The sequence below is a fragment of the Anomaloglossus baeobatrachus genome, chromosome 1 (genome assembly GCF_048569485.1).
Source record: "Anomaloglossus baeobatrachus isolate aAnoBae1 chromosome 1, aAnoBae1.hap1, whole genome shotgun sequence".
NCBI classification, from domain to species: domain Eukaryota; kingdom Metazoa; phylum Chordata; class Amphibia; order Anura; family Aromobatidae; genus Anomaloglossus; species Anomaloglossus baeobatrachus.
The window spans coordinates 595,741,231-595,767,328 of NC_134353.1; the positions used below are offsets into that span (position 1 = coordinate 595,741,231).

The 26,098-nt window shown below is 41.6% G+C and overlaps 1 protein-coding gene across 2 annotated transcripts in view; it reads left to right on the forward strand.

The window, feature by feature from the left end:
• PCSK5 (proprotein convertase subtilisin/kexin type 5) overlaps window positions 1-26,098 on the forward strand; it is an 883,213-nt gene that overhangs the window by 444,490 nt on the left and 412,625 nt on the right. For both annotated transcript variants that reach the window (XM_075318085.1, XM_075318076.1), the window contains exon 13: window positions 25,596-25,732. In XM_075318085.1, coding sequence (XP_075174200.1) covers window positions 25,596-25,732 — 137 coding nt within the window. The remainder of the gene's footprint in view (window positions 1-25,595; window positions 25,733-26,098) is intronic.

Below are 26,098 nucleotides of genomic sequence, written 5' to 3' on the forward strand. Positions count from 1 at the left end.
AAGGTTTAAGATGGAGCTTGCAAAAGGAGGGGTAAATAACATGTGGAGTAGAAATGTGGAATATTCCACTGCACAACTGTTTCAGATATCTGAGTGTCTAGGGGCGTAACTACGATAAGTGCAAGGGTTGCAATCACACCTGGGCACTGGAGCCTAAGGGGCCCAAAAATTCACTTTCATTTGCAATAATTGGGGGCCCCACTGGAGCTTTTGCATTGGGGCCCATGAGCTTCAAGTTATGCCACTAAGTGTGACACCTCCTAGTGCTGTCCTTTTTTTCTCAGACAGGGCATTAACAAAAGGCTATGTTCACTCTACTGAATGTTTGGTCCCAGTGCTGTCTGTGAAAAAAACGGGGACCAGTTTTATTCAATAGGGCTGTTCAGATGACTGCATTTTTCCACTGACTGAAAATCCGTGTGAAAAAAAAAATTGCACCATACACTAGTTTCCATATTTCGAATGAGACTCACCTATTCATTGGTGCGCAAAAAAATCAGATCCTATATAGTTAGGAAAGTCAATGGATAAAAAAGTTTAGATTGTCTACCTGCTTCAGTGAAAAAAACAAACCTGATGAGACACATTTGCACATTTGAATGCCATAACTGACTGTACTTAAATTTCATTTTCATAGATTTTTAGGGTGAAAGTTTATGTAAATCCATCGAGGTTAACCTATAGTCTAAAATGCTGATGCTGAAGAAGGCAAAAACCCCATAAGGCAGATACTAATTGCCCCATATTAGTGGAAAAATTCCTTCCCGACTCCACGTATGGCAATCAGACTAGTTCCTTGGATGAATATTCTATAATAGAATATAGTGCACATAACCTGTAATATTATATTTTTCAAGAAAGCCATCCAGACCTCCTTGAATTTTAGTACTGAATCAACCATTACAATATTATGTGGCAGAGTTCCATAGTCTCACTGCTCTTACAGTAAAGAATCTGCGTCTGTGATTATGATTTAACTCTCTTTCCTCTGGACGTAGTGGATGCCCCCTTATCCATGTTGCAGGCCCAGGTTACAAAAGATCATTAGAGAGAGCTCTGAGCTGTCCCCTCATATATTTGTACATTGTAATAAGATTGCCCCTAAGCCTTTGTTATTCCAAAAAGTGAATAACCCCAAGTTTGATAAACTATTGGTGTTCCAGTCCACCCGTTCCTTTAATAAGCTTGGTTGAATGTCTCTGCACCCGCTCTAGTTCAGCTATGTCCTTCTTATACACCGGAGACCAAAGCTGTACACTGTATTCTAAGTGGGGTCAAATTAGAGACTTGTATAGGGGCAAAACTATGTTTTTATTATGAGCATCTCTGTATCTTTTAATGCATCCCATGATTTTATTTTTGAGTTTTATAAAGATTCTGTTGGGTTTTTTTTTTTAAATAAGGGTATGTTCACACAGAGGCCCCAATTCATCAAATCTTTTATGGCCGAATTCTGGTGTAAAAAGCTTTGAAAAGTCGTAAATTTTATTGGCCATATGATGAGGCTGCTCAAAAACGGGGAAGATTGCCAGCCTTGATGAATCACAGCCAAGGAGTTGTATACCGTGGATCTGACACAGATTTTCTGTATAGGTGATTCAGTGGCCGTACGTGGGGCATTTACCATGCAGAAAACAAATTAACACGAGGTCTGTTTTCTTCATAGAAGAAAAAAATATGCCTTGTCCACTACATGCAAATATCCCATTAAAATCAATGTGATGCTTAAGTATTTTGAGTGGTTTTGATGTGGATTTTGGTGTAGAATCCATATCAAAATCCATGTTTTAGAACATTCGTAAGAGAACAGTCCATCTTCTATCCTTCCACTAGTGATGTGAGCTGTTACCTGGAGAGGATTCCCCACACATACATATAATCTGTACGTTTCTTTATATAATATAGGGCTCCCTTTACAAGATTCTTCCACATGTCATAGCAAGCTGTGATCTGTTCTTCACTATGCTGGGACTCGGGATGTACCCACCGGCAATATGCAAACGCCATCAGATGCAATTAAAGGACCCATCACGCACTGAAGAAATTACTGACTGCAGTAATGTCCATTGTTGCACCGAGTGCTCACACTTGCTATTCTAGTCTTATACTCCTCTTTAAGGGAACGCTCTGCTATTCTGTATTTTCTGTGTTGAGTATGCAGTAACTCGTTGGCTTTGCAGCTCAGGAATGCTTTCATGAAGGGAAAACAAGAGTCATTAGTTCACCAGAGTCTTTTCTGGTCACAAGTGGATTACATCTTCACAGTCTTTGCCCAATCCCATCTACATCAAAAAGACACATCTGCTTTGTCAAGTAAACTTGAATCATAAATAAAACTTGATTTGGTGCTATATTTAACATCAGAAATCCTCTTTTTATTTTGCAGCTTTAGTGTTGCATTTCTTATTATCTCACACCAAAAAAAAGTGAAACGGTATAAGGAAAGTCTAACAGCAATATCAATACTGGTGCCACAATAAAGGGAATGTCCACACCGGGATAAAAAAATGATACGTTCGTAAATAGTTCCAATTCAATAATATTACTTGACTTAAACCCAAATAGTGCTCAGAAGGTTATTAAAAGTAAAACTTAAATAATAAAAATAATAAAAATAAAAAATTAAAGTAAATAAGTAATAATAAATAAATAAGTAATAAGTAAGTAAAAATAAAAAGTAAAAAATAGTCCTATTCAAGCTAGATGTTACATAGTTACATAGTTACTTAGGTTGAAAAAAGACCTAGGTCCATCTAGTTCAACCTTCCTCCACCAGTTCTACATTTGGTCACTAAGTCATTTATAACCAACAATGTTTTGTGTACTGAGGAAATCATCCAGCCCTTTTTTAAAAGCTGTTATAGTATCTGTCATTACTACCTCTTGTGGTAGGGCATTCCACAGTCTGACTGCTCTTACTGTAACGAACCCTTTCCTATTTAGCTGTCGGAATCGCTTTTCTTCCACTCGCAGTGAGTGCCCCCTGGTCCTTAGTATTGTCTTTGCAAGAAATAAGTCATGTGCCAGTCCTTTATATTGACCACACATGTATTTATACATATAAATGAGATCTCCTCTGAGACGTCTTTTTTCTAAGCTAAACATATCTAACTTTTTCAAACTCTCATCATATGTGAGGCCTTCCATTCCTTGTAGTAGTCTAGTTAGCCGCCTTTGAACTGATTCTAACTTCTGTATGTCCTTTTTAAAATGTAGAGCCCAAAACTGGATCCCATATTCTAGATGTGGCCTTACAAGTGATTTATAGAGGGGTAACAATACGTTGGGATCACGGGATCTAATCTCTCTTTTTATACAATCCTAAAATCTTGTTTGTGTTAGCAGCTGCTGCGTGACATTGAGTGCTGCAGCTCAGCTTATTTGTAATGAGAAAACCCAAGTTCTCCTGTTCTGTAGTCCCGAGTTTACTTCCATTTAATGTATACGCAGTTATAGGATTACTCCGTCCTAGGTGCATTACTTTACATTTATCATCATTAAATCTCATTTGCCAGGTATCTGCCCATTCTGACATCAAATCCAGATCGTTTTGTAATATTGTACTATCAAGGTCAGTTTTTAATATCCTACATAGTTTGGTGTCATCAGCAAAGACTGACACTTTACTATCAATCCCATCCACAAGGTCATTAATAAAGAGATTAAAAAGAATCGGTCCTAGCACAGATCCCTGCGGCACCCCATTGCTGACTATAGCCCATTTAGAGAATGTACCATTTATGGCTACTTTTTGTTTGCTATCTTTTAGCCAATTCCTTACCCAGTTACATATAGTTTCCCCTAGTCTTGCTTCTGGAACTTTAGTATAAGGCTATTATGTGGTATAGTATCAAATGCCTTTGCAAAGTCCAAATAAATCACATCAGCTGCATTACCACTATCCAGGTTTGCACTTACCCCCTTATAGAACCCCAACAGGTTGGTTAGACACGACTTATCTTTCATGAATCCATGCTGTCTGTCAGTTATTATATTATTTTCTGCAATATATTTTTGCATGTCATCCCTTAAAATGCCCTCAAAAACTTTGCATACTACTGATGTCAGGCTTAGTGGATGGTAGTTGCCTGGATCTACCCTCTTACCTTTTTTAACCCTAGAACGCATACCTGGGGCCTCGCAGGCCTGCTAGGTCATTTGTTTTCTATGGTAGATTGAATTGCTTGCGCGTTCTAGGGTTAGATATCGGTACCACATCAGCAATCCTCCAATCCTGAGGCACCAACCCTGTTACAAGCGAGTCTAAAAGATGAGATACAGCAGTCTATCGATTACGGAGCTCAATTCACTCAATATTCATGGATGAATGCCATCTGGCCCTGGGAATTTGTCAATGTTTAATTTATGTAGACATAGGCGTACTTCTTTTTATGTTAAATTAATTATATCGGGTGGTGAACTTTGATTTGTCACTTGTTGAATGATTCCTGGTACAGTCCGTTCCTTGGTGAACACAGATGAGAAATGCCTATTTAATATCTCAGTCTTTTGTTTGTCCTCTATAACTAACTTGTTATTATATTTTAAGGGGCCAATACTATCCTTTGTTTTCCTTTTGGCATTAATGTATTTATAAAAGATTTTCGGATTTATTTTAATGTCATTAGCGATTTTTGTTTCAGTAGGTAGTTTTGCTTGTTTGATTTCTTTTTTGCATTTCCTATTGATATCTTTATACTTCTGAAATGCTATTTCTGTATTCTCAGTCTTTAAGATTTTAAACTCCCTTTGTTTTTGTTTAATTATACTTTGTACAGTCTTATTTATCCATAGTGGTTTCTTTTTATTCCTGGACATTTTATTACCAGAGGGTATAAGTTTTTTACAGGACTCTAGCAGTATATCCTTAAACTTTCCCCATTTATGTTCAGTATCCCCAGTTACCATGACGTTGTCCCAATCTACACATTTAAGCTCTTCCCTTAATTTGTTGAAATCAGCTTTCCTAAAATTCCAGGTTTTAGCATTTCCCTTTTGAAATGTTCTATTGAATATTACTTTGAAGCTTACCATATTATGATCGCTGGTGCCCAAGTGCTCCCGGACCTGTAGATCTGAAATTGTATCTGGTCTATTTGACAGGACCAGATCTAGCAAATTATCTCCCCTCGTCGGTTCATCTACCATCTGAGATAGGACATTGTCTTGAATAGTAGATAAGAATTTACAGCTTTTAGCACAACCAGAAGATTCTATGTCCCACTGTATGTCTGGATAGTTGAAATCCCCCATAATAAGAACCCGATTAATATTATTAGCTGCCTTTTCAATTGGTTCCAGCATTTCACCCTCTATTTGTTCAGGTATGTTAGGAGGCTTATAGCAAACTCCAATTAGCATTTTTCCATTATTCCCCTCCCCATGTACATTTACGCATACTGACTCTACATTGTTGCAGTTTCCCCCAATGTCATCATTCAATACAGGTTTTAGGTTAGATTTGATAACTATACACACCCCACCACCTTTTTTGTCTTTCCTGTCCCTCCTAAATGTTCTATAACCCTGTATGTTTGTCACCCAGTCATGGCTTTCATCCAGCCAGGTTTCCATAATGCCCACCACATCATAATCCATGGTTGACATAAGAGTCTCCAATTCATTAATTTTGTTTGCAAGACTTCTTGCATTTGCCAATAGACATTTAATCCTATTAACACCTTTATTACTCCTAGCCTCCCTACGTTCCTTGCATGTCCCATCTCCCCCTAATCCTTCATTTACCCCTACCGTCTCACTGTCTGTATCTGCTCTATCTATCCCCTTTTTTGCTCAACTACCCTCCCTCCCCCCAGATCCTAGTTTAAAAGCTCTTCCATCCATCTGACCATTTTCTCCCCCAGCACAGCTGCACCTACCCCATTGAGGTGCAGCCCGTCCCTACCGTAGAGCCTGTAGCTGACTGAGAAGTCAGCCCAGTTCTCCATGAACCCAAATCCTTCCTTCCTGCACCAATTTCTAAGCCACATATTTATCTCCCTAAGCTCCTGCTGTCTTTCTAGTGACGCTCGTGGCACTGGTAGTATTTCTGAAAACACCACCTTGGAGGTCCTGGACTTCAGCTTCTCTCCTAGTTCCCTGTAATCATTTTTAAGGACCTTCCACCTGCCTCTAACTTTGTCATTAGTACCAATGTGCACCATGACCGCTGGGTTTTCCCCAGCCCCACCCAGCAATCTGACTATCCGATCCGCAATATGCCGAACCCGAGCACCCGGCAGACAACACGCTGTTCGGCATTCACGGTCTCGGTGACAGATGACCCTGTCTGTCCGCCTAATTATAGAGTCTCCTACCACCAACATCTGTCTGGGCTTTGCTGCACTCCTATTTCCCTCCTTCCTACAGCAGTCGTTTTCCTGGTTGCTAGGAGAAACGTCCTGCTGTAGTGACCCTAGTCCTGGCCCTGCATTCCTAATATCAGCCAAACAGGCATATTTACTAGGTTGTGCCAGGTCAGGACTAGGCTCCCTAACACTTTTCCCCCTACGTCTTCTTCTAACTGTTACCCAGCTACCTATCTCTGGGTCCTGATCTTCCCCACCTCCACCCTCCTCCATATCACTGGCCCCAGCCAGAGAAAGCTCAGCGAGCTCTAAACTCCTATCCAGGTTTGCAATGCCCCTGAGTGTTGCAAGCTGCTTATTTAGATCAGTTACCTTGGCTTCCAAATACACAACATGTTTGCATCGAGTGCAGACATATTCACCCTCGAATGGCTGCTCAAGGCATGCATACATCTGACAAGATACACACCTGGTAGCATTGTCCATGGAGCACCTATTAAATGGGGATAAACAGTAAAGTAGAAAAACAAAGAAAAAAAACAACAAAACAATGGGAAACGTTTAAGGATAAATTCAAACTATGTTCTTGTGTCAAACTATGAAATTGTGTTTAAACTATGCCACACTTATCTGAAATCCCTGCACTTTGCTGTAGTTCCTCGCACGCTGTATTGTAATATAGCAGTTAATCGAGTGTGCCCCTGGAACAGTCAATTGACTTCTTGTTTTGGTTAGCTTTTTCAGGTGCATTCACATACTAAGAATTAGTGAATTGGGAGTTGTACAGTGCTGCTGCACATAGATGGATACTGTGCAGTTACTGAATGAACACTTGCAAATTCTTCCTGACCATCCTATGTGTCTGGAGATGCTCTCATAAAGGTAAAAGAAATTCATGCAGGGTTGTGCCCCCGTGTGCTCTGTTGACAAAGCACACTGTAGAAGTTCAGGTGGCTCTGGCCGATGGCGCCTCCTGAATAGTACGTGCGTGTCAGTAAAGGTAGCTGAGCCAATGTGTGTCACCAATATGGCAGGCTATGGTGTCCTGAGGCAGGCAAAACCGATGCGTTTCAAAGGAACACTGTCCTTCTTTCTCAAGGTGTGGCCGCAGAATGAAATATATAGAATAAAAACTTTCAGGTGTTGACCCTTCAAAATCCAATCATCCACAGCATCGATAAGTATATGTATGTCAATAAAAAGTAACACAAGTAACCATTATTTGTTTAAAAATTTGTTTAAAAATAGATGACAGTAGATAACAATGGATCAATCCTTTATTAATAAAGAAAAAAAAAATATTTGAAAAAACTATGTAAATTGTAAAAAAAATATATAAAGTGATGTAGTAAAATATAATATTATGTATTTAAAAATTGATGATTAAGGTTTAATAAATATAATATCTTCAAAATATATTGAGTGATTAAATGTTAAAAATCATACTCAAATCTCGCATAAAACTAAATTCTATGTCCCAATGTGCTTGGATAACGCAATAAGGGGGATACAAATGACAGTGTGTGGTAGGTGTTACATAGTCAATAATTAATAGGGACAGAAGCAGTTTACCAGTATATAATTTCCATAATTTAAACCCTATTAGTATCATATTACATCAATTTATATAAATCAGCAGGAACACAAATGGGGCAGGAAAGGTTGAGAGGGCCAAACATGGAATGGAAATAAGGGCCGCTATTTTGAGCTGCTACTTAAAATTTGCCCAGTTTAGACCTACCAATAAAGTACACTTCAAAAATTTTTATTAAGTAGTATTTAATACTTTCACTGGTGACAAAGACACGACTCGTGCATAGTCCCGTCTTTTCTGTAGGAATATATGGATGTAAAATCTGGATAATAAAGAAACAAGGCAGAAAAAAATCGGCGCTTTTGAACTGTAATGCTGGAAAAGGATGTTATCAGTACCATGAATGGCAAGAAGAACAAACTAATCACTTTTGGAACAAATAAAGCCAGACTGGTCACTCGAAGCAAGGACCACAAGCTACGACTTGCTTACTTTGGACGTATCATACGAAGAGAGCAATCACTGGAGAAGGACATCATGGTCGGAAGAATAGAAGGAAGACGGCAAAGAGGAAAACCAGCAACATGATGGCTTGATACTGTCAAGAAAAAGGAGAAACAGACTCTAGGCTTGAACAAGATTGATCTTCCTATAAGTGCATTTGTACCGCCCCCACGCCAGCGGCCGAGCTGCTCGGATCTGGAGCCGCGGTGGCTCGAGGGGTCTCCGGATCCGGGGGGTCCGCGCGGACACTCAAATTCAAAGAGGAGCGGGGAAGGGGTGGAAGTATGTACAGAGGATTTGGAAAGTTCTTGACGCCACCCGCGGTGTGTGGTTAGATGGTTTTCCCACCGCTGCTGTTGGTGGGGGGGAGCCCGGTGGCGGTGGTATAGCAACAAGGTGTTTAGGGGGTAGGGGGTTTATGCCCCGGGGCCCGTTGGGATGTTGGTGATGGGGTGCCGTTGGGTAGAGGAAAAAGGGCTTTTCAGTGTACTCACTCAGTCCAGGAATAATAGCACCAACAACTTGTAAACCAGAATTCTGAGCACCACTGCAGCTTGGATGGAGCACGCTGGGATCCGTGCCCTTGGTGTTGCTGTTAGCCTGTGGCCTTTTCCATTGCACCTTGAAACTTTTCGGGTCCCGCTCATCCGTATGGCTAACGGAGTGAGGTTGGTCTGAGGGTTCACGCATAGTATTTCTTTGGATTGTATTTGTTAAAGTCCTATCCCATCGGTGCGCTAGTACCCCAATTTTGGAGCGGGTTGGGGATGAATCTTGAAGTCTTCACCCCCGTCGGATAAATTACCAGGACATGTGAAGCTACTTCCCGGCCTAGGGTTCATGTACCCCGTCGTGCCTTGGCGCCTGCCCAGTGATGGCTCAAGGCCTCCTCGGCAGACCCTGCCCCTTGACGCGATCCCCTGTGACCGGGGTTTCAGCTCCTACCAGGACCAGACCAATGTCTGCCACCCATAACTTCAGGAGCCCTGCTCCGGACCAGTGACCTCTCCCTCTCGGAGAGTCACTTTCACACCTCTCACTCCTTCCACTCCTGTTTCACTTCTCTCAACTTCCCCTACCAACCCCCTATTTGGGTGGCCCTATTCGCTTCAGGCCCCCCAATGGTGTGTCTGGTGGGTTCAGTGTAAAGTGTTCCTAGGATTTTGATTGGCTAAGCTGTTAGCAACACCAAAGGACCAGGATCCGTAACCAAGGAGGAGTGGATACTGTGCAGAAGGGCAGGTTGCATAATACCATGTGACGACCTGATAGGCCATGGCGTCACAAATTTGTCCATCAAGTCATCAGGGCTCAAGATTAAGCTGAAGGCTATAAAAAAAACAACAAAAAAACAACAACAAATAAATAGTGTCAAGAAAATGTAATTAACTTAATTTAATTATATTCATTAAAATTGTATAATTCAATTTCATGGTTAAGGCCTTTAGTAGCTAGGCTAGTAAGCATAAAGATCCATTTGGATAAAACTCTTGACTTTTGTTTCAAGAAATTCCCACCCCTCTACCTCCTCTAAAGTACAAACTTAAAACAAATCTACAATTTCAGAACTATACATGATTTAAAAGTTTGAAAAATTGTAATTGAAAGATCTCTTCATTTCTACATTTCATTTGATATAATTCACTTCTAGGCTATGTATACACTTGAGTATTTGCAGCAGATTTTTCTAGAGCAAAAAAACCCCAAAGTGTTGGCAGGAAAAACAATGTGTAAAATACACCTTTTTTTGCCTCACTTTTGCTTGTGTTTTCCATGCATTTTTTTTCCCATTTTATTTAAATGGGAGAAAAACGGTGCAAAATGGTGAAAGAAGTGACATGCTTGAGAAATCTTATTCATTTTGTAGGTACTGTAAAATGCTGTGGGAAAAAAAAAATGCTGCAAAAACGCAACATGTGAACAAGCCCAAGACCAAATGTAGTAGGCAATAGTTTATCAAGCAACAATTTTTAGAAAAGTTGTTTCACCCACAAAACTGCATGGCTGGCTGTAATGACTGAGTGACTTTTTTAACAAGAGTTTGAGCCATCGTAGTTTTTGGTCACATCATCATCATATAACAGCCACACAATTTGCAACTGCATACCTTTCCATTTTCATTAAATCTAATTTTAGAAACATTTCAAAGCTCAAATATCTATGAATAAAGCAATTTAGCAGATTCCTTTCTTTTCTTTTATTTTTTGTTTGTGCAAAACTGGTGTTTTTTATGTGTTTTTTTCCATTAATAGCAACTTTCAAAATTCATATGGAAACTGTTTGGGTCCATTATTATCATGTATTATTACAGCACCATAATTCCATGGCGCTTTACATATGAAAAGGGGTTTGCTTAGTAAAAACAAGTACAGTACTTATGAACAATAAAAGTCACAGACTGGTACAGGAGGCGAGAGTACCCTAGCTGCGAGGGCTCACAGTCTACAGGGGATGGGTGAGGATATAGTAGGTGATAGTAGAGCTGGTCATTCAGCAGTCTAGTGCAATGAGAATTACTGCAGAACAGGTTGTAGATTTGTCGGAAGAGGTAGGTCTTCAGGTTCCAATCTTAGGTATAATCTTAAAGCCTTTTATAGATTAAATTAAAGTCTGCTCAACCTGATGATTTAGAAGAACTGACCAACCTTCTAATGTATATAGGTGGCCTCCCGACTCCTCACAGATTATGTTGAGGAAATAGATAATGCAGTGTGCATTGTTCTCCATCTTGAAAAGTTGTTGCTACATAGTCTGGCAGCAGCTTACTCTGCTGTACCCATAGAGAACATGTGAGCCCTTAGCCCAGTGTTCCTTTTGTACGTATGTTTCAGTCAAGAGAAGTAGTTGTTGGACAATCAAGTGTTCATCTGAGATCTGGCTAAGGAGTATGGGCTCCCTGAAAGATAATATGTAAAAAGGTCCATATACATTAAATGTACAGTCATATGAAAAAGTTTGGGCACCCCTATTAATGTTAACCTTTTTTCTTTATATTAATTTGGGTTTTTACAACAGCTATTTCAGTTTCATATATCTAGTAACTGATGGACTCAGTAATATTTCTGAATTGAACTAAGGTTTATTGTACTAACAGAAAATGTGCAATCTGCATTTAAACTAAATTTGACTGGTGCATAAGTATGGGCACCCTTATCAATTTCTTGTTTTAAACACTCCTAACTACTTTTTACTGACTTACTGAAGCACTAAATTGGTTTTGTAACCTCATTGAGCTTTGAACTTCATAGGCAGGTGTATCCAATCATGAGAAAAGGTATTTAAGGTGGCCACTTGCAAGTTGTTCTCCTATTTGAATCTCCTATGAAGAGTGGCATCATGGGCTCCTCAAAACAACTCTCAAATGATCTGAAAACAAAGATAATTCAACATAGTTGTTCAGGGGAAGGATACAAAAACTTGTCTCAGAGATTTAAACTGTCAGTTTCCACTGTGAGGAACATAGTAAGGAAATGGAAGAACACAGGTACAGTTCTTGTTAAGCCCAGAAGTGGCAGGCCAAGAAAAATATCAGAAAGGCAGAGAAGAAGAATGGTGAGAACAGTCAAGGACAATCCACAGACCACCTCCAAAGACCTGCAGCATCATCTTGCTGCAGATGGTGTCAATGTGCATCGGTCAACAATACAGCGCACTTTGCACAAGGAGAAGCTGTAAGGGAGAGTGAGGCAAAAGAAGCCGTTTCTACAAGCACGCCACAAACAGAGTCGCCTGAGGTATGCAAAAGCACATTTGGACAAGCCAGTTACATTTTGGAAGAAGGTCCTGTTGACTGATGAAACAAAGATTGAGTTGTTTGGTCATACAAAAAGGCATTATGCATGGAGGCAAAAAAACACGGCATTCCAAGAAAAGCACTTGCCACAGAAAAATTTGGTGGAGGTTCCATCATGCTTTGGGGCTGTGTGGCCAATGCCGGCATCGGGAATCTTGTTAAAGTTGAGGGTCGCATGGATTCAACTCAGTATCAGCAGATTCTTGACAATAATGTGCAAGAATCAGTGACGAAGTTGAAGTTACGCAGGGGATGGATATTTCAGCAAGACAATGATTCTAAACACTGCTCCAAATCTACTCAGGCATTCATGCAGAGGAACAATTACAATGTTCTGGAATGGCCATCCCAGTCCCCAGACCTGAATATCATTGAAAATCTGTGGGATGATTTGAAGCGTGCTGTCCATGCTCGGCGACCATCAAACTTAACTGAACTGGAATTGTTTTGTAAACAGGAATGGTCAAATATACCTTCATCCAGGATCCAGCAACTCATTAAAAGCTACAGGAAGCGACTAAAGGCTGTGATTTTTGGAAAAGGAGGATCTACAAAATATTAATGTCACTTTTATGTTGAGGTGCCCATACTTATGCACCTGTCAAATTTAGTTTAAATGCGGATTGCACATTTTCTGTTAGTACAATAAACCTCATTTCAATCCAGAAATATTACTGAGTCCATCAGTTATCAGATATATGAAACTGAAATAGCTGCTGCAAAAACCCAAATTGTTATAAAGAAAAAAGGTTAACATTAATAGGGGTGCCCAAACTTTTTCATATGACTGTAAGTAGACTAAACTTTCTGATTTCTGCAGAACCAGGCAACTCTTGACTGTACCGTAAATGCAAATATCTGAGGTAAGAAGGTTCAGGTATGTTAGATGTCAGTATGCCAAATTTGTTGTTTCATTTGGAAAATAAGCCACTGAAAAGGTGTTTATCAGTGGTTTGTTTTCCTGTGTCACCAGACAAACATGCAACTAACATGAGCCTGCATACTTATTATGAAGTCAGGAAGACTAGTTAGAAGAAGTCTAGTTGAAATATCAAATCAGCACCTGATGTAACTGGACTACAGAGTTATGTGAGAATGAGTGAATGTCACACTCCCATGATTATAAAACAACAGCTTAAGGCTATGTGCGCACGTTGCGTAAATACATACAGTTACGCTGCGCTTTGTAGCGCAGCGTAACTGCATGCGTCCTGCGTCCCCTGCACAGTCTATGGAGATTGTGCAGGGGCCGTGCGCACGTGGCGTTTTAGAGCGCAGCGCTTCGGCTACTGCCGAAGCGCTGCGTAAAAAGAAGTGACATGTCACTTGTTGCGTGCGCTTTGCCGGCTGCTCCTGCTCTGTCTATGGGAGGAGCTGCAGGCAGAGCGCATGGAATCGGCTTCAATACGGACATTTCTGCAGCGATTTAAAGCGCACATGTGCTCTTCAGATCGCTGCAGAAATTTCTGCAGTGAACTGTACGCAACGTGCGCACATAGCCTTAGAATGCACAGCCAAGGAATTCAGATAATGACCATGAAATGGGGGTGCACATGTCAAGCAAAACACATTTTGGACAGGAGAAACAAGCAGCTTGACCATAAAGGCACTCAAACCAGGTCTTCCTTATTATAAGTTAAGTATTTATCATTACAGGGATAGTGTATATTTAGATCATGGATCTGGATCTTTTGACTACTGGGTCAGGATTTTTTTTTTGCTGCCTCAAACTGGGGTCCAGTCAAGGACTTATAGGTACTAGTATCAGTGTACTATATTATCCTCTGATGATTAGGTTATTAAGTCTGTACTGTATTGTTTGAATTCCAGTGCTTTTTGATATGAAGTAAACGGCTTGATATTCAAAAAAATGTTTTCATATAGATCCAATCCCTGTGAACCTTATGGAAAATTCATTATAAATAATTTTATAGGAAGACCAACTGGGTATTGCTTGTTGTCTTTGGTGCTTTATCACACTTTGTGCACTTTATCATGTTTGTTATTGTTGGTTTTAATATTTTGTACACAAATAAAATTGTTTTTTAACCCTTTATATACCTTGTGGAGAGAGTGCCTTTATGGTCAAGCTTCTTGTTTCTCCACTCCCATGATTATGTGTCGGTTGGCATAATAACAGTAGCCAGACCCCTCTATGCTTCATTTCAGATACACCGCATTACATTTATTTGTTGACAGAACCAGTTCTAAGGCCATTTCGTCAAAGTCCAGGAGCCTTTTTCCACATAACATTGTCAGGCCGCATTCTGCTTCTGCTACTTTGAGTGACTTGCGTGGCCTAAATGTACCTCCGTAGCCAATAGCATTTTCAAACTTGTCTCCCATCAAGCACATCTGGGACATCATTGATCGGCAATTGCAAAGGGAGCTGTTAGCAGCAGATCTTGATGACTTGCATGTCCAAGTGCATTCAACATGTTAGAACACTCTACAGAGCCATTAACAACCTCATTGATGGTATGGAAAGGTGTGTAAGGCCGTGGCACACAGTTTACTACTGCGATCCTCGCATGACACTCGGCACACGCTGGCAGCACAGCGGGAGCCGAGTGTCACGTGAGTGTCACTGCGACTGAGGTCCGATCCTGCGATCAGATCACAGCTGCGGGGGGCGGGACGCCTCTGAGGAGGGGTCGGCCAGTGCTGAGGAGGGGAGGGCCGACGCTGTGGAGGGGAGGGAGGGATTTATCTCCCTCTCTCCTCTGTTGCCAGTTATTGCCATTCTCACCCTGCACTCGCGGTACACGGGTGTAATGCGAGTGCAGTGCGATGTTTCTCTCACCCCATAGACTTGAATGGGTGCGAGAGAAACAAGGATCGCATTTCACCCGCAGCATGCTGCGATTCTTTTCTCGGTCCAATTAGGGCTGAGAAAATAATCGCTCATGGGTGCTGGCACATAGGCTAATATTGGTCCGAGTGGAATGCGACGTTTTATCACACTCCACTCGCTCCGATTATCATGCCGTCTGTCTTAGATGTGTATTTCTGTGTTGGTGCTCATATTTGATACTGATTACATTGAGATGTTTTGAAAATTTAGTTTCCATTTTTTTTTTATAATTTGCATACCACTAACATGTCTGTCAATCCTGTAATTTCCATCATTTCATTAATGTTCCAATTTTAATAATGAAAAGCATACATTCCTTGTGATCTAAACATAATTATAAGGCCACCTAGAGTTCAAATGAACTTTATTCTCATAATAATAATAATAATAATAATAATAGAAAATACAGGGTGCTTCAAAAAAATGTATACACTCTTTGAACTATCATAGAAAGTGTATTTCCCGTTCTACAAGGTTAAATTTACATTTTATTTACATTTTATGTATTTTTCAAATTGGACATTAAGCTTTCCATTTCCAAAAATGTAACCTTGTAGAACGGGAAATAAATTTTCTATGATAGTTTAAAGTAGGTATACATTTTTTTTAAGCACCCTGTGTACTGCTTGATGATCAGTTCACTCCAGCAACGTCTGCATCTTCTTTTGCTACCAGCCTCACCTTTTGCATTTTTTTTTACCACAAGTGTTATATTAAGCCATATGCCCATCAGTATGAATCTAGTATCCCCCAGAACACAATATAAAGCAATAGAACAGAGCATATATACCTGGAGCAGCCATAGAAAACCTCTGTAGAGGCCCAGAGGAAAACAGCTGTTCAGGGGAATTGAAACAAGATTAGCCAATAACTATACATGCAAATTAAAATGTAGTGTTAATGACCTGTGCAAGTCTTCCCTTTCATTACCCCCTTGTGTAGACCACTTATGTAACAGAGCACTCATTTGGTGGGCTGGCAACCATCATTTGCACAGACGTTTTCTGGCAGAAAGAGATCGATCACAGTGCAAGTGCCTATTTTCTAACACTTCTCAAATAAGTTTATTCTTCTAAAGGTATTATTTTTTGCCTGTGTTATTAGTAGTTCTATGAAAGCGTCATCAAGCTGCCTGCGGGCTGCACATGTTAATTATTCCCTTTTGATACCGTTTTTTATGCAACGCCATAACTGTAGTGCCCAGGGTTGTACTTTCAAAACACGTTCCTAGCGCAGGCTAAATGCAGATCTGATACTATGGCTCCCATAGCCTCCAGACTTCTAATGCCCTGTAGAGGAGCTTGAAATTCAATGCATGTGAAGAGCGTACTAAATGCTATACTCACTGAGACTTATTTATGACCTGGACAAAGTGCAGATACATTCATTGTTATTAGAACTGAAATACATCTTTTTATACAAGGTAAGCACTTGCATATTCATTTAAAGGCTTTTAAAGCAGAAGCTATCATAAGAAAATTACCTGTGGTTTATATCAGGTTTTTGAGCTAAATGTATTTTTTCTTCTACATATCACAAATCTGTATTAGAAATAAAAAAAATAGAGATGTTGATCTTTTCACACTAAAAACTTGGGCTTTATTGACTTTAATTTTGTATAGTTTCAGGAAACAACATATGTACATAGCTACAATAGTTGCACCTTGATCCTATATTTTGCATTGAAGTGTCTACTAAAAAGTGTGAAGAAATGGTGGTGGGGCCAACTGTAGTGTAATGTGTATTAAGGTTTTAGTGGGACACCATAAGGCTAATTTCACACATCAGTTTTTTTCCATCAGGCACAATCCGGAAAAAAATGGGTAAAACGGATCCGGCGCCGGATCCGTTTTATCCCCATTGATTTGTATTAGCGCCGGATTGTGCCTGATGGCCTTGTGTTGCATCCAGCTTTTGCCGGATCCGTCATAATTGCCTAAAGCGGCGGCCGGAGGGAACGTATCTTGTAACGTTTTTTTGTCCGGCAAAAAAAAACGCATCGCTCCGCATCCGGCACGATATGGCATGTTTTACAATGGAAGCCTATGGACGCCGGCGTAATGCGGTAAAAAAACAGATGCGGCTGCCGGATCCGTTTTTGTAAACGGAGCATGCTCCAATGTATTGAAAAAAACAAATCCAGCAAAAAAACGGACAAAAAGGATGCAAAAACGGATGCGCCGGATCCGTTTTTTAACGGATCAGGTATATTGGAACCGTCAAAAAAAAAGGATCAGGCACATCAGTTTTTGCATATTCTGCGCCGGATCCGTTGCATCAGGCACACACCGGATTGTGCCTGATGCAAAAAACTGATGTGTGAAATTAGCCTAAAGCGGGCTTTACACGCTACGACATCACTAATGCGAACTCGTTGGAGTCACGGATTCCGTGACGCACATCCGGCCACATTAGCGATGCCGTTGCGTGTGACACCTATGAGCGATTTTGCATCGTCGCAAAAACGTGCAAAATCGCTCATCAGTGACATGGGGGTCCATTCTCGAATATCGTTGGAGCTGCAGGTACGAAGTAGTTCGTCGCTCCTGCGGCAGCACACATCGCTCCGTGTGACAATGCAGGAACGATGAACCTCTCCTTACCTGCCACCGGCCCCAATGCGGAAGGAAGGAGGTGGGCGGGATGTTACGTCCCGCTCATCTCCGCCCCTCCGCTTCTATTGGGTGGCCGCTCAGTGACGTCGAACTGCCTCCTTTCTAAGGGGGCGGTCCGTGCTGCGTCACAGCAATGTCTCAGGGAAGGTAAGTATGTGTGATGGGTCTGGCCGATGCTGTGCGACACGGGCAGTGATTTGCCCGTGTCGCACAACCGATGGGGTCGGGAATGCACGCTAGCAATATCGGTACCGATATCGCAGCGTGTAAAGTAGCCTTTAGCTGTCACCACAACAGAAAAATTACTACTCTATAGTAAACATAAATACTATGATAAAGGAAATAAGTACCACTCACTTCTAGCACGCCAGCTTAGAGAAGATAGGGGAACTCATCCGTCTATGCCTTTAGAGATGCAGGGGGGACCGTTTTATATGATCCCACTAAAATTGCAAAGATTTTTCAGGACTACCTGTGAAAGTTGTATTCCTAAAGGCCGCTTTACACGCTGCAATATTGGTATATCAAACCCGCGCAAATCGCTGCCCGTGCCGCACAACATCGCCCGGACCCGTCACACGGACTTACCTGCCCGGCGAACTGCCTCCTTTCTAAGGGGGCGGTTCGTTCAGCGTCACAACGACGTCACAGCTGCGTCACTGAACCGCTGCGAAATAGAAGCGGAGGGGCGGAGATGAGCGGGACGTAACATCCCGCCCACCTCCTTCCTTCCGCATAGCGGCCGGGAGGCAGGTAAGGAGAGCTTCCTCATTCCTGCGGTGTCACACATACCGATGTGTGCTGCCGCAGGAACGAGGAACAACTTCGTTACTGCTGCAGTAACGATATTTGAGAATGGACCCCCATGTCACCGATGAGCGATTTTGCACGTTTGTGTGACGATGCAAAATCGCTCATAGGTGTCACACGCAACGGCATCGCTAATGCGGCCGGATGTGCGTCACCAATTCCGTGACCCCCCACGACTTCGCATTAGCGTTGTCGTAGCGTGTAAAGCCCCCTTAAGGCCATAGAAAATCTGGATCTTTATCATCTGTGAGATGATATGGAGGATCCATCTAAAAGGCAGTAAAACAGCTCTATTACTAAAGTGTGTGCTCTGACTGGCTGAATAGTATCACCTCTCTGCAGCTCAGTTCCATATAACATGTCCTATACAGCTCTTAACTGGTGCTGTGATGAGCTGCGCCTTTGTTCTCCAGTTGAAGGTGGCACAAGTTACTTTTCTGGTGTTTAGTGTGTACTGGACCGGATTCTGAAGCAGGTACTGTGCTCAATAAAGAATATGATTTTAAGCTATCTATTATCAGTAATCTGTTTATTTTTCTTAAAAAAGGGTATTCCCAAGTTTAAAAGTTATTCCTTATCCATGGGATAGGGGATAACATACTCATATCTGGATTAGTAGGAATAACTTGGGCAGATAACGTTCGAATTTAAGAATAACCCTTTGATTGAATATTTTTTTAATTTCTGGTGACATTTTTGGAGCTTCGTTGCTTTCATGCCATCTTTAAGGCAAGTGAGAAGGGACTGCTTGCTTTCATTAGCAACCAAATAAATATTGGCATTCATAGATGCTAGTTGTAGGAGACAGAAATGAGAAATTGTCTCCAGCAGCTACTAACCAATAGTTTGATCCTTAGGGTACGTGCCCACAATCAGGACCTGCTGCGTCCTGATCTGTGGGGCCGCAAGTCTCCTCTGCAGGAGCCTGCAGCTGCCCCCAGCAGGTACCAACCACCAGTTCAAGTCTTAAGGTACGTGCCCATGCGGCGGGTCCTGATCTGTGGGGCTGCGAGTCTCCTCTGCAGGAGACTGCAGCTGCCCTTGCCCACAATCAGGGCTCAGGACGCTGCGGTCTCTCTCTTCTATTCTCCCTACGGAGGACACCTGCAACTCCACAGAAGTGACATGCTTGCAAGTTGGAAAGCCTCAACGCATGTTAGTTTTTACTGTGGGCCATACACGCACAGTGGGCATGAAATTTCTATAAATCCCATCCACTGTGCTTGTATTGTACAACGCAGCGTTTTGGACACAGTGAAATCATGCTGCATCCAAAACTCTGCAAACACTGATCGTGGGCACGTACCCTTAAGGCCGCTTTACATGCTGCGATCTCACTAGCGATATCGCTAGCGTGCGTACCCACCCCCACCGTTTATGCGTCTTGGGCAAATCGCTGCCCGTGGTGCACAAAATTGCGTGGACCCGTCACATTTCTTACCTGTCTAGCGACGTCGCTGCGACCAACGAACCGCCTCAGTTCTAAGGGGACGGTTCGTTCGGCGTCACAGCAACGTCACTAAGTGGCCACCCAATCAAAGCGGAGGGGCGGAGATGAGCGGGACGAACATCCCACCCACCTCCTTCCTTTCTCATTGCCGGCAGCCACAGGTAAGGTGAGGTTCCTCATTCCTGCGGTGTCACACATAGCGATGTGTGCTGCCGCAGGAACGACGAACAACATCGTACCTGCAGCAGCAACGATAATTGGGAATAGGGGAGCATGTTAACGATTCGCGATTTTGCACGTGTTTGCGACAATTTTCGATCGCACGTAGGTGTCACAGACAACGACATCGCTAATGCGGCCGGATGTGCGTCATGAATTCTGTGACCCCAACGACATTGCTTTAGCGATGTCGCAGCGTGTAAAGCGGCCTTTAGTATGTTCACTGCTGTACTATTTTCTATGCTTAATTAAAAGCAATTATTTAGATTTAAAACGTTGGAATATATTCTTTGCTGACACACCAAACCATAGAAGGCACATTATAGTCCTCAGTATACCCGTAATGATTGAGGTGGAGATTCAGAACATGTGAAACATGCTGAACTCGGGAGACTTCTAAAGTCTTAAACTTGTAGTCACTCTTTATAGACTAGTCTACCTTTTTAATTTACCTTTTCATCAATTAATGAAAAGATGACTTGTACCCTCTGTGGGATATTTGCTGTTTACATTAACACATCTCAGAAAACTTGCATTTTAGATTCTCTAAAATGTAAGTGTAACAGTAAGGTCTTTATAAGGTACATATAGTATGAGCAGCTGTGGATTTTACATTCATTCTCTTGGAGTTTTGCCATTTCTAGAATATACTGTAGATCTACCTAGGTAAAAATGACTAATAAATATTAGTAAAAAACCATTTTTTTACACCACTTAAAAAACATATCATCATCCAAAGGGCCACAAAGTTTTTAAACCAAGAACAACATTTACAAACAGGTGGTCTAAAAAAATTCATGGGAAATATGGGCAAAATCAGACAAAAATTCTACACCCACTAAATATTTTAAGCTAGTATGTTACTAACAAAAAAAAATATCTACCCCCACTAAATATTTTAAGCTAGTATGTTACTAACAAAAAAAAAAAATCTACCCCCACTAAATATTTTAAGCTAGTATGTTACTAACAAAAAAAAAAAATCTACCCCCACTAAATATTTTAAGCTAGTATGTTACTAACAAAAAAAAATCTACACCCACTAAATATTTTAGGCTAGTATGTTACTAACAAAAAAAAAATTGAGCCAAAAAGGAAAATTTCAGGGTGGAAAACAAATGAGTGTTTTTGAGCTGTTGTCCCAAAGTGTCTACCGTATTACATGATCCTGATTATCAACAACAGTAGTGAAGTCCCCCATACACCCCAGTTAAAAATTGGTACAAGCAGCCATTTTCCACCATATTGAATGATCATTGGCTGCCTCAACAAAAGAATATTCGTTTTGACCAATGATAAACCTACCAGTCTTTGTTAGGCTACGTGCGCACAGTGCGTTTTTGCGCATTTGTTGGGTGCGTTTTTGTGCGTTTTTGGGCTCAAAACTGCATGACTTTGCTTCCCCAGCAAAGTCTATGACTTTTCATTATTGCTGTCCGCACACAACTTTTTTTTTTTTTTAAGCTGCGTTTTCGAGCTAAAAAAAAAAAAATGGACATGTCAATTCTTTCCTGCGTTTTTGTGAGTTTTTCCCCCATGCAATGCATTGGAACGCAGAAAAACGCAGAGATCAAAAACGCAGCAAAACGCGGTAAAAACGCATGCGTTTTTACAAGTGCGTTGTTTTCGCGTTTTTGCCGTGGGTGCATTTTTATGCGTTTTTAGTGGCCAAAAATGCACAAAAACGCAGCGTCAAAAAAACGCAGCATGCACACATAGTCTTATTGTTCAAAAGGCCAATTGGATATGTTGAATGTTTTTTGGCCGATGTTAAACATGAGCTTGATCATAGACTGAGAAAGTCCAACATGGCCTATGCATTCTGAGATGTCAGCGGCTGTTCGACCAACGAATGTTCGTCTGTAGGCCCATATTTGTCTTGTGTATGGAGGCCTTTAATGTTGCAAAGGTTTTGTAATGCTGTGACATCCTTGTGACAATAGAATTTGGTATCTGCAGCTGCCAATTAGTGGGAAGCTAAATACATAGGGTCTAAAGGCTACTTTACACACTGCGATATCGGTCCCGATATCGCTAGTGTGGGTACCCGCCCCCATCTGTTGCGCGACACGGGCATATCGATGCCCGTGCCGCACAACATCGCCCACAGCCGTCACACATACTTACCTGTCTGGCGACGTCGCTGTGACCGGCGAACTGCCTCCTTTCTAAGGGGGCGGTCCGTGCGGCGTCACAGCGACGTCACTGAAACGTCACTGAACCGCCGCCCAATAGCAGCGGAGGGGCGGAGATGAGCGGGACGTAACATCCCGCCCACCTCCTTCCTTCCGCATAGCGGCCGGGAGGCAGGTAAGGGGAGCTTCCTCGTTCCTGCGGCGTCACACGCAGCGATGTGTGCTGCCGCAGGAACGAGGAACAACCTCGTTACTGCTGCAGTAACGAGATTTGAGAATGGACCCCCGTGTCGCCGATTAGCGATTTTGCACGTTTTTGCAACGATGCAAAATCGCTTATCGATGTCACACGCAACGGCATCGCTAATGCGGCCGGATGTGCGTCACGAATTCCGTGACCCCAACGACTCCGCATTAGCGATGTCGTAGCGTGTAAAGCCCGCTTAAGTTGGAAACAAATTTACTACATAGGAAACAATAAAAAATTGTGTTGACAGTAGCAGAAACTAAAGGCCCTGTCACACACAGTGCTAAATCTGCGTCAGATCTGTGGTTGCAGTGAAATTGTGGGCAATCAGTGCCAGGTTTGTGGCTGTGTACAAATGAAACAATATGTCCATGATTTCACTGCAACCACAGATCTGCCAAAGATTTATCTCTGTGTGTGACGGGGCCTTTAGTGGTCATGGCCATTATTGTGTAACAAGCACACTATTTTAGCATTTATGCTATCTTCACATTTTTCTTAAACTTCATTGTAACTTATACAAATTCAATTTGTGTTAATCTATTGTGCATTCTGGCATTTATCTTGCTTTTTATATTCTGTTCTTTAGAGTAAAACTCCTGCTGAGTGGAGATATAAAACTCAATTTTAATTGAGACCAGGGAACAAATATCTGTGAAAACAAATGTATTATTTCTAAATGGAATTGCAAATTAAATTTTTTGATATTTAAGTAGTTTATGAAACCTAGTTCATAGTTTAATTGAGGACTCCCAGCAAAAAATGAAAATTCAGTATTGACTTAAAAATGAACCATCAAGCCCAAGTTGTCGCTATTTAGATTTCATTTGCACTGGGGTTCTGATGCCTGAGTTAGTATACAGGCCTCTCTGCCACATATTAAATTTTGATTTTAGCTAGCAATTTCTGGTGTAAATTATAGTACAATTTTTGGTTTGTGGTTAATTAGAAAGGCATGAAGTCAATAAAAGCAAATATTTAGTACAGCACAAGCAAGCACCAAAAGCCTAATAGATCACCGCCATGTGTAAAGCCCGCTTTACATGCTGCAATATAGCTTACAATGTGTCGGTGGGGTCACGTCGTAAGTGACGCACATCCGGCATTGTAAGTTACATTGCAGTGTGTGACAGGTACGTGCGATTGCGATTGAACGGTAAAACGTTCATCGCATACACATCATACCTTTCTCTAGAATTGCACGTCAGATTGTTCATCGTACCCGGGGTAGCACACATCGCAGTGTGTGACACCCCGGGAACGATGAACAGATCTTACCTGCGTCCTGCGGCTCCCAGCCAGCAATGCGGAAGGAAGGAGGTGGACGGGATGTTTACGCCCCGCTCAGCTCCGCCCCTCCGCTTCTATTGGCCGGCTGCCGCGCGACGTCGATGTGACGCCGGATGTCCCTCCCACTCCAGGAAGTGGACGTTCGCCGCCCACATTGAGGTTGTATGGAAGGGTAAGTACGTGTGACGGGGGTTAATCGTTTGTGCGGCACTTTCAACAAATTGAACGTGCTGCACATACGATGGGGGCGTTGCAAATCGCATACGATATCGTATGCGAAATTGCAACGTGTAAAGCAGGCTTTAGGTGGCAGAAACTAAATAACCACATTTCCTGGAAATTAGACAGGGTCTTTTACTATTTTTTGCTCCAAAAGATGCGCTAGGTCTTATTTTCAGGGAATATCTTATATTTTCCCATGAACAACAAAACACATTTATTCTTGAACAAAAAAAATCAACATTTATTCAAATTTAATCATGTCATCACATTCTGGAACATCAACATTTTGTGTTATTCCGATTAATAATCCAAGTGCACATTTTCTTATCTGATCTGATATTCTTGTGGTTCAGTAGCAGTCTTATAGTGGTGGGTACCTACCATATTTACAGTGGTTTAAATTAACTTCTATTGCACAGTTTACCCAACCCAAGAAAGCAAACAACCTCTAAAAGAATCACACTTACCAGACCCCAAAAAATTAGAGTTGGCAAGTGAATGGTCTCTCACATACAAATCTGCGTTGCTGTCAGGTACTCTTGCGTTCGACACTGGTTGGTTCCTCCTGGTAACTTGAAGCAGTATCACTTGCATAGAGTGATTCTGGTACTCAACCTGTTTGTGAGAGCTGCAGTGCAATGCAGCGGAAATGGTGAGGAAACAACCAAAAGAGGGTGCACGGCCTGGTGGAGGCTAACCACCTGCCAAAAAAATTCAAAGAGAAGGAGCCAGCACGATTTCTATACTGTGTTTGTTGATAAATTAGAGATTTTTGGCAAAACATTGCAATATTTTGAGCCACCCCGCCAACGTCACGGCAAATCCCATGGGGCAGTCCTACACTAAATATTATATTTTGCTTGGGGTGCCATATGGCCTCACACATCAAATGCAGAACTGCTTGCTCCCGCCCACAGCTGTGACTCAGTCACAGGTACGGGAATGAAAAGCACCAGGTAAGTGCTGCCTCAAGCAGTTCTGCATTTGATGTGTGAGGCCATATGGCACCCCTAGCAAAATATAATATTTAGTGTAGGACTGCCCCATGGGATTTGCCGTGACGTTGGCGGGGTGGCTCAAAATATTGCAATGTTTTGCCAAAAATCTCTAATTTATCAACAAATACAGTATAGAAATCGTGCTGGCTCCTTCTCTTGGAAATGGTGAGGAGCCTGACAGTAATGCAGATCTCTGTTTGAGAGCCCATCCACAATCAGCACTTGCCAAATGTAATTGTTTGGGGTCTGGTGAGTGCATTCTTTTTTACTTCTTTCTCTTTTTTTTGGGGGGGGGGTGAGGGGTCTGCTGTCTTTTGGGGATGTCTGCTTCAATTAGGGCTTATTTTTGAGTAGAGCTTACGTTTTAAGCATACGCCAAAAAGCCCCAAAATTCCTATTAGGGCTTATTTTCGGGGTATCACAAACAACCAGAAATGCTTGACAGAGGAAGCCACAAAAATCAGAAAGTCATAGAAAATACCCTCATAAAATTATAGTTTTAATCAGATATGCCTTAAACAGAATCAATTAATTGGAATCCTAACACACAAAAACTAGTAAAACATAACCACTTTTACATGTTCCACAATAACCATTTTCTTTTATTAACCCTTAGGCTATTTGACCATTCCATGGAAGGATTTAAGAACTGGGAGTTTATGACAACACACTGTTGGGGTGAAAAAGCCTCAGGGGATTGGATACTGGAGATCTATGATACCCCATCCCAATTGAGAAACTTCAAGACACCAGGTAAAAAATCTATTAAATGGAATGTGCATCAGCTCCCAATTGCTTCAGACCGATGTGTTACAATTGTATCTGGGGGCTTGCTGAAGGTTCCTGTCGCTGTATTATCAGTGTTCCTGTGAATGTCATCCACAGGCTGAGCTCCATAGAGTTTTTCACTATATACTTCGATAGCATGATACTGTTGTATGTTGTACAAGTGATCAAACAATTCAATCCTCTGAGCAAATTAAGAAATAATGTAAAAATTAAAAAAATTATATTTTAATGATATAAAAAAAATCTCAAAATTCAAATCACCCTTAGCAAACAAAAGCTCAATCGAAAGGATGTTTCTGCCTTTGTACTATACACCTGTGCACACGTACA